The 9,638-nt window shown below is 36.0% G+C and overlaps 2 protein-coding genes across 2 annotated transcripts; both read right to left on the bottom strand.

Moving 5' to 3' along the window:
• Positions 1-956: 956 nt before the first annotated feature.
• On the bottom strand, positions 957-2,956 carry LOC112639389 (proline-rich extensin-like protein EPR1). The gene is made up of 3 exons (XM_025413175.1): positions 2,846-2,956; positions 1,594-1,613; positions 957-1,525 (listed from the first exon to the last, which is right to left on the bottom strand). Exon 3 carries the CDS (start codon positions 1,523-1,525, stop codon positions 962-964), a length of 564 nt encoding a protein of 187 aa, XP_025268960.1. The 5' UTR covers positions 1,594-1,613; positions 2,846-2,956; the 3' UTR covers positions 957-961.
• Positions 2,957-7,029: 4,073 nt separating this feature from the next.
• LOC112639388 (proline-rich extensin-like protein EPR1) lies at positions 7,030-7,729 on the bottom strand. Its single transcript, XM_025413174.1, has 2 exons — positions 7,667-7,729; positions 7,030-7,598 (listed from the first exon to the last, which is right to left on the bottom strand). The coding sequence occupies exon 2, from the start codon at positions 7,596-7,598 to the stop codon at positions 7,035-7,037; it is 564 nt and encodes a 187-aa protein (XP_025268959.1). The 5' UTR covers positions 7,667-7,729; the 3' UTR covers positions 7,030-7,034.
• Between the last annotated feature and the right edge of the window lie 1,909 nt (positions 7,730-9,638).

The following is a 9,638-nucleotide window of genomic DNA, read 5'->3' on the forward strand; positions in this document are numbered from 1 at the left end:
CCTATACGATATCTCGTTATATTAAAAGCATTTTTCAAGATACATCGATTGATCAATCGATTATAAAAAACTTTAATCAATTATAGCATATGCGATATTATTATACATTTTATTATATATCATCATGTGCTATCTAAAAGAAAGCTTTATTCAGTATTACGTCGATAGCGTCTTGAATAAAAGCATCATTTTAGAATGCATATTTCGCAATCGCTGATATCTTGAAAAAAGCGTTATTTCACGTTATTACTCGAACTGCGTATTCGGATTAAAGCATTATTCGATGTAATTCATTTCCATATCATGCTATTGAAACATTAATAGTTATTGCTTCGTTAATTCATTAAAAGCATTCATTCTATGAACTTAGTTCATAATCGATGATCTTAAAAAATTTATATCACTTTAATTGTTCTATAGCGTACGTTATTCATTAAAGATTCTTTCAATTAATCTAGTAATGATGCTATTTAAAACGCAATATCACGTACTAACGTGAATTCTTAAAAGCATTCATTTAGAATAGTATTTCCATATCGCTGCTATAAAAAAAGTTTTTTCAGTGTTACGTTTTGAGATTTCGTTGTTACGTCTCGATCGTAACTTCTCACGTATTTATTTGTTACGCAATTGTAACTTCTCTCTATTTCTTTTTCAGGGCAACCTGCCAAGCCGGCTATACCCTAGGACGCCGAGAGACTAAGAATCTTTTGCGCTTCTTTCAGGAGAGGGATTGACGATGGGAAATAGATTAGGTGCGTTGAACCTGACCCAATTTATCCTTTTTGATCTGTTTTCTTTTATTAGTTTACTTCCTTAGAGCTTTACAAATTCTTTATTATTGTTATTATTGTTATTATTTGACAGTTGTAGATAGTGTATATCGTTATACGTATAGATGTGTGTATGTAGTTAATGTTCTTCTCTATAGCATTTCTAAGGCGATATCTAGATATGGTTATTATTCGCGGTTGTTGAAGAAATTATCTCGCTGCAAGTATTCGTAGATCTCGATAAAATCTTCGTCTGTTAGTCCTGCGAGGGGTTGGATACTGCTTGGTAAGACTAGGTCCTCTGGTTCCGGGTAGAAATTTGGTTCAGGGGGATCCAGAACTTGACCTGGGTTGGATGGACCAGCCTCAGTTTCTGTGCTTTGTTCTATGGGTCTTCGTTCTTCCGGTATGGAAGGAAGATCTTCCGGTGTCCTGACCGGCGAGTAGCTGGGATTAGATGAATCCTGGATGGGGGAGTAATTGGGCGATGGCGGCCTGGCTCTGGGCTGTTGTTCCTCTTGAAGAACCGCTGGAGGGTTTCGGGGAGGACGATAAGGGTATGCGCGGGAGGGCGCGAAACTACGCACTGGAGAGTACCTTGTTACTCTGCTTGTTAAGTCGTTCTCGTCGGCAAACAACTGACGAGCTGTAGGGAGCCTAAGTACCGACCGGGAGGCACGCCTGCGGCGTATACCCGCGGCACGGAGGGAAATTTCGCGTCCAACGGAAGAAGTTCGGCGGGGGTTAACCATCTACCGAGGGAATACGACTATTTAGTATGTTTGATGCGATTGATTTAACACAAAAGGGGTTTACTTACGATGATGCGTAGAAAGGTACCTGTTAAGATGAATGGTTTTATAAGGTAAATGTAGTCACAGCAAGGTGGTTCATAGAGTTAAGACGAATAATACGGCTTAACGGATTATTATGAGATAAACGAATGTAGATTATGATAGTATATCTCACTCGTTCTCATATCATGGTTGAAACGTTCGGCTATATACAGTTCATTGGGGTACAGCAATTAATGATTTATTTAATATATTTTGAATTTTTCAGGGGCATGCGGTTGCACCGCGAGGTCCGGAGATTCAGGGGGTACAGACAAGGATACGGGTAAGAGCGGCTGGCTTACTTCAGATAAGTATAAAATTCATAAAATGTTTTCGATAGTTAACTTGTAAGCCAGTGCATTAATTCTATTATTTCGACAGATCCTCTAGGAGCGAGTCTTAGATTCTGAGTCTAGTATCGATGTGCAAGACGTCACGTCACAGCGGCACAGGATCCACGGAGAAATTCTTTCAGAGAAGCTCTCCGTGAAAGCGGCAGAGGAGTAGAATTTGCTACTCAATGCACATCGAGTGACTAACTCGAACGACGCTACACTCTAGGATACGCTTCGAGCGTTCTCAGAGGGTCGGTTGAAATTTAAATTATTCAACTCGAAAGAAAAATTTAAAGTCTGTATACGGACAGGTAGGATTCGGGGAAAATTGTCGTACAACGGATGATAATTTATCTAGCATATACTGAATTTCCAGGAGCATGCGGCTGCACCGAGAGGTCTGGAGATTCAAGGATACAGACGAGGATACGGGTGGAAGCGGCTGGCTTACTTCAGATAAGTATAAAATTCATAAAATGTTTTCGATAGTTAACTTGTAAGCCAGTGCATTAATTCTATTATTTCGACAGATCCTCTAGGAGCGAGTCTTAGATTCTGAGTCTAGTATCGATGTGCAAGACGTCACGTCACAGCGGCACAGGATCCACGGAGAAATTCTTTCAAAGAAGCTCTCCGTGAAAGCGGCAGAGGAGTAGAATTTGCTACTCAATGCACATCGAGTGACTAACTCGAACGACGCTACACTCTAGGATACGCTTCGAGCGTTCTCAGAGGATCGGTTGAAATTTAAATAATTCAACTCGAAAGAAAAATTTAAAGTCTGTATACGGGCAAGTAAGATTCTGGGAAAATTGTCAATAGATTTAGAATAAATCAACCTAATATACGAAGTTATTATCAAGGTTGATTAAGAATGATTATTATTTTATTATTTCCTTACCGGATGACGGGATCAATGGATGAATACAGGCACCGCTGCTCCTTCCCTGGGTTGCTCGACCTCGGTGAGAACCTGAAGAAGTGGCAAGGCAGCGCAGAGAATGGCCAAAGAGTCAGAGGTTGCTGGATGGTAGCACTTTATTAAAGTGTTAATGTTGATACAGCTCTCTTAATAGAGATTGAGACTAAGTCCCGAAAGAAAAAATCAAAATCGCGACTAAGTTATTTTCGAATAAGTTAAGGTGTCCGGTAGGCTTCTAGGTTTTTCCTCTTCGAGAGCTGGAGATCTGATGGGCGTAGAGAGAGCTGAGACACAGGCGAGTTAATGGCGCAGAGACACACACCGGCGGCGGCGGCGGCGGCCTTATATACCTTCCTCTGGTTCGATGTTTAATGGTAGGGAGAAGAGGTGGGCCTTTTTGGTGATTGGTGGGTCGGCTGCTGGAGCTATCCCTTCCTGCTATGAGTTTGCGATGTGGTGGGTGAGAGTTTTGTGGTAGGGATTGCAAGTCTTGCGTCTTAGATTTATTAAATAATTTTAGAATAATTTTTAATAATGATTTTTAACAATCAGAATTTTTTATAATATCGTATTTATGTTATTAGAAAATTTGAGTTCGATTTATAACAATTGTTTAAATTTTAAGTGATATTTTGGTAAATTCTGATGTATTAAACCATTATTATTACAATGATTTTTACAATGGTGCGTATATAGTTAAAATTAATAATTAGTAATTAATTAATATTTAGTAAATTAATAATTAGTAATAATTAGTAAAGAAAAATTTAGCATTTGGATTGCAGATTCTAACGCAACGGATGCGAAGATGGCTTATCTCTTTTTCTAAAAATAGATATGCTGGATGTCCTTCGAAGAATGCTCACTGCATTCTTTCTCTTTATAAGACACATTAGTAACAGTAATATTTTTTAATGAATTACCTTTTAAAATTCGTTTACGTGGTTTAAATTGGCATATTACACGTATTATTTCCAGGTTTAATAATTATCTTAAGACTAATTATTAAGATTTATCATTTACAAGATATATTTTTATTTATTTAATAAAGGCTTTAACAATTAGAATTTTTGTGGTTTTATATGTATATATTTTAAAATTTTCAAAGTCGACTTTTAATGATTACTCAAGTCTATGAATAATATTTTAATAAATTCTAATGCGTTAAGCCATTATTATTACAATAAATTTTACAATAAGAATATATGGAAATTAATTATCGCTTCGCTTAATAGTTATTATGTCGCTAAAAGAAATTTTATTCTTACAGTTCTCGGAACAACGTATGAAAAAGCGGCTCGTTTTACTTCTAAGAATGATCACGACGGATGTGCTCGAAGAATTCATTGCACGCTCTACCGTGATCTTTTATTCAAGAGGTCTTTTGATTCTGACAATATTTTATTCTTTGAAGATTTTCATTTGGGCGACTTTTATATTAGCACATATATATATATATATATATATATGTATAGATATGTATTCGCATATTGCTTATGAAAATTGATTTCAGCAAGTTTTTACTGAATCGTATTTAATAATCATCGTATAAGATTAATAATTATTGTATAAAATCTTGGGGTTATTAATATTAATTATTTGTTAATATTCGTAATATATATATATATATATGTTTTGTGTGCTGATTAATTTTGTCGCGGTAGCAGTCTATTATATCTCCTCCTTTGTTTTATTGTTAAATTTGTTACAAAATGTATATGCATATAGCATGCATATACATATAGGGATATTGTTGGACAAGTTAATATATATATGTGTCAATTTCTATCGCGACGCGTATTTATTGTATTTATACCTTTATTTTATTGAGTTTGTTATAAAATATATATGCGTATATGTAAATTTAGTCAATTTTATGTTACATATAGTATGCGTATGTATAGGGATATTTTGGACAAGTTAAATATATATTTGTAAATTTCCATCGCAACGCTTATTTATTGTATTTATACCGTTATTTTATTGAGTTTGGTTATAAAATATATATGCGTATATGTAAATTTATTCAATTTATATGTTACATATAGTATGCGTATGTATAGGGATATTTTGGACAGTTAAGATATATATTGTGTAATTTCCATCGCACGCTATTTATTGTATTTATACCTTTATTTTATTGAGTTTTGTTATAAAATATATATGCGTATATGTAAATTTATTCAATTTATATGTTACATATAGTATGCATGTAATATATATATATATAAAGGTGTATATTTTTATATATTAATATTTGTTAATTTTTTGTCCTGACGATTGTTTATTACGTTTCTACTTTTATTTTATTGGATTTGTTATAAAATATGTATACATATGTGTACATGTAGTCAGTTCATATAGTTACATATAGTATGCATATATATGTATATAGAGGTATATGATACTGGATAATAGTGTGATATTAATAGAAAATGCTTTGTTAATGCTTAATTATAAAAGAGAAGTCGATGTATTAATTTGGTTTGCATTCATGCGAGCGCGAATTTAGATCTTCCCTCTGCCTTTAGGTCGGGAGAGGATGTTTAAAAATTCCAATGGAGATAACGCGACGTGCTGGACTTGGCCTTGCACGCTTGTTCGACTCGTAGAGTTATACGCATAATATTCTTTGTGCAGTATTATTCGTAAGTACACATATTATTTCTCTATTTCTCTCGTGTTTTCACGTTTTATTTCCTTTGACTTAATGATATATGTATATTATGCATGGTAAGAAGTTGCTGTCATTATATTCATTGTTGTAATTTTTTATTTTTATTTAATAAAGTTTTTGAATTTAGATTCTATTTTTCGAGTGTCATTTTGCACATTATGTACCTGGGCTCTATTCATTTCTCGGAAGGTTTTAGTCTTACATTATTAAATTTGCATATGTTCATATGCACGTACATATATATATATAATATATATATATATATATATATATATTATACATACGTATAAGAGTGCTCATATGTAAATGTTCGTGCATTTTACAATTGTGTATATACATTTTATATTCATAGTAGCTATAGGTGTCCATCCTTAATATTATTATTTTATTTATTCAGGCGATACTTTTGCCAGGGGGGTACCCGGTGAGTAGGAACACGAATATAGGGTGTCCATATATTTTCGTCATATGAAGACTTACTAGTAAGTAATATTCTGACATAATTATACTTAATAAGGTTTGGTATTATGAAATTTTGTCATTAAAGTACTTGAAAAAGGGGGATTATTATAGTTGAAAACTTTTTATATGAAGTGTTAATATTTTATAAGGCTTGGTACATGCATTCATATATAGAAGAGTGTGATCGTAAATGTTCATGGTTGATTTTTGATGATGTTCATTGGCCTTATTCTGATTTTTTAATTATTTTAATCTAAATTTTATATTATTTTGTTCATTTATGCTAGTTGGTTTTTCTTTCTTTTCATTGGCTCATGTGTATATGCCTTAAGCATATAGATGCTATCCATTTTGTTATACTTAATGCTTTGCAAATTTTTATAAAATATTGACAGCCTCGTGTTAGAAATTATTATTCTTATGACCAAATATTATTTTACATTAATTTTTCAGGCATCCAGGAGGGGGGTCATGTGACTTCGTCATATAAGGTATTCTTATTTGATTTTCAGGTAAGATCACTTTAAATTATTATTTGTGTTATGGGCCGCTAGTATTTGGTTAAATTTCGTTATTAGCTTATTATAAGTGAATATTTTATTTGTTAAGGTCTTATTATTCATTTATTATTGGTTATGTACGTTTTGAGATTCGTTGTACGTCTCGATCGTAACTTCTCACGTATTTATTTGTTACGCAATTGAACTTCTCTCTATTTCTTTTTCAGGGCAACCTGCCAAGCCGGCATTACCCTAGGACGCCGAGAGACTAAGAATCTTTGCGCTTCTTTCAGGAGAGGGATTGACGATGGGAAATAGATTAGGTGCGTTGAACCTGACCCAATTTATCCTTTTTGATCTGTTTTCTTTTATTAGTTTACTTCCTTAGAGCTTTACAAATTCTTTATTATTGTTATTATTGTTATTATTTGACAGTTGTAGATAGTGTATATCGTTATACGTATAGATGTGTGTATGTAGTTAATGTTCTTCTCTATAGCATTTCTAAGGCGATATCTAGATATGGTTATTATTCGCGGTTGTTGAAGAAATTATCTCGCTGCAAGTATTCGTAGATCTCGATAAAATCTTCGTCTGTTAGTCCTGCGAGGGGTTGGATACTGCTTGGTAAGACTAGGTCCTCTGGTTCCGGGTAGAAATTTGGTTCAGGGGGATCCAGAACTTGACCTGGGTTGGATGGACCAGCCTCAGTTTCTGTGCTTTGTTCTATGGGTCTTCGTTCTTCCGGTATGGAAGGAAGATCTTCCGGTGTCCTGACCGGCGAGTAGCTGGGATTAGATGAATCCTGGATGGGGGAGTAATTGGGCGATGGCGGCCTGGCTCTGGGCTGTTGTTCCTCTTGAAGAACCGCTGGAGGGTTTCGGGGAGGACGATAAGGGTATGCGCGGGAGGGCGCGAAACTACGCACTGGAGAGTACCTTGTTACTCTGCTTGTTAAGTCGTTCTCGTCGGCAAACAACTGACGAGCTGTAGGGAGCCTAAGTACCGACCGGGAGGCACGCCTGCGGCGTATACCCGCGGCACGGAGGGGAATTTCGCGTCCAACGGAAGAAGTTCGGCGGGGGTTAACCATCTACCGAGGGAATACGACTATTTAGTATGTTTGATGCGATTGATTTAACACAAAAGGGGTTTACTTACGATGATGCGTAGAAAGGTACCTGTTAAGATGAATGGTTTTATAAGGTAAATGTAGTCACAGCAAGGTGGTTCATAGAGTTAAGACGAATAATACGGCTTAACGGATTATTATGAGATAAACGAATGTAGATTATGATAGTATATCTCACTCGTTCTCATATCATGGTTGAAACGTTCGGCTATATACAGTTCATTGGGGTACAGCAATTAATGATTTATTTAATATATTTTGAATTTTTCAGGGGCATGCGGTTGCACCGCGAGGTCCGGAGATTCAGGGGTACAGACAAGGATACGGGTAAGAGCGGCTGGCTTACTTCAGATAAGTATAAAATTCATAAAATGTTTTCGATAGTTAACTTGTAAGCCAGTGCATTAATTCTATTATTTCGACAGATCCTCTAGGAGCGAGTCTTAGATTCTGAGTCTAGTATCGATGTGCAAGACGTCACGTCACAGCGGCACAGGATCCACGGAGAAATTCTTTCAGAGAAGCTCTCCGTGAAAGCGGCAGAGGAGTAGAATTTGCTACTCAATGCACATCGAGTGACTAACTCGAACGACGCTACACTCTAGGATACGCTTCGAGCGTTCTCAGAGGGTCGGTTGAAATTTAAATTATTCAACTCGAAAGAAAAATTTAAAGTCTGTATACGGACAGGTAGGATTCGGGAAAATTGTCGTACAACGAATGATAATTTATCTAGCATATACTGAATTTCCAGGAGCATGCGGCTGCACCGAGAGGTCTGGAGATTCAAGGATACAGACGAGGATACGGGTGAGAGCGGCTGGCTTACTTCAGATAAGTATAAAATTCATAAAATGTTTTCGATAGTTAACTTGTAAGCCAGTGCATTAATTCTATTATTTCGACAGATCCTCTAGGAGCGAGTCTTAGATTCTGAGTCTAGTATCGATGTGCAAGACGTCACGTCACAGCGGCACAGGATCCACGGAGAAATTCTTTCAAGAAGCTCTCCGTGAAAGCGGCAGAGGAGTAGAATTTGCTACTCAATGCACATCGAGTGACTAACTCGAACGACGCTACACTCTAGGATACGCTTCGAGCGTTCTCAGAGGATCGGTTGAAATTTAAATAATTCAACTCGAAAGAAAAATTTAAAGTCTGTATACGGGCAAGTAAGATTCTGGGAAAATTGTCAATAGGCCTAGAATAAATCGAACTAATATACAAAGTTATTATCAAGGTTGATTAAGAATGATTATTATTTTATTATTTCCTTACCGGATGACGGGATCAATGGATGAATACAGGCACCGCTGCTCCTTCCCTGGGTTGCTCGACCTCGGTGAGAACCTGAAGAAGTGGCAAGGCAGCGCAGAGAATGGCCAAAGAGTCAGAGGTTGCTGGATGGTAGCACTTTATTAAAGTGTTAATGTTGATACAGCTCTCTTAATAGAGATTGAACTAAGTCCCGAAAGAAAAAATCAAAATCGCGACTAGTTATTTTCGAATAAGTTAAGGTGTCGGTAGGCTTCTAGGTTTTTCCTCTTCGAGAGCTGGAGATCTGATGGGCGTAGAGAGAGCTGAGACACAGGCGAGTTAATGGCGCAGAGACACACACCGGCGGCGGCGGCGGCGGCCTTATATACCTTCCTCTGGTTCGATGTTTAATGGTAGGGAGAAGAGGTGGGCCTTTTTGGTATTGGTGGGTCGGCTGCTGGAGCTATCCCTTCCTGCTATGAGTTTGCGATTGTGGGGTGAGAGTTTTGTGGTAGGGATTGCAAGTCTTGCGTCTTAGATTTATTAAATAATTTTAGAATAATTTTTAATAATGATTTTTAACAATCAGAATTTTTTTATAATATCGTATTTATGTTATTAGAAAATTTGAGTTCGATTTATAACAATTGTTTAATTTTTAGTGATATTTTTGGTAAATTCTGAAGTTATTAAACCATTATTATTACAATGATTTTTTAAATGGTGCGGTATATAGTTAAAATT

This window comes from Camponotus floridanus, unplaced genomic scaffold (assembly GCF_003227725.1).
Source record: "Camponotus floridanus strain SB8 unplaced genomic scaffold, Cflo_v7.5 scaffold615, whole genome shotgun sequence".
In the NCBI taxonomy this organism is placed as follows: domain Eukaryota; kingdom Metazoa; phylum Arthropoda; class Insecta; order Hymenoptera; family Formicidae; genus Camponotus; species Camponotus floridanus.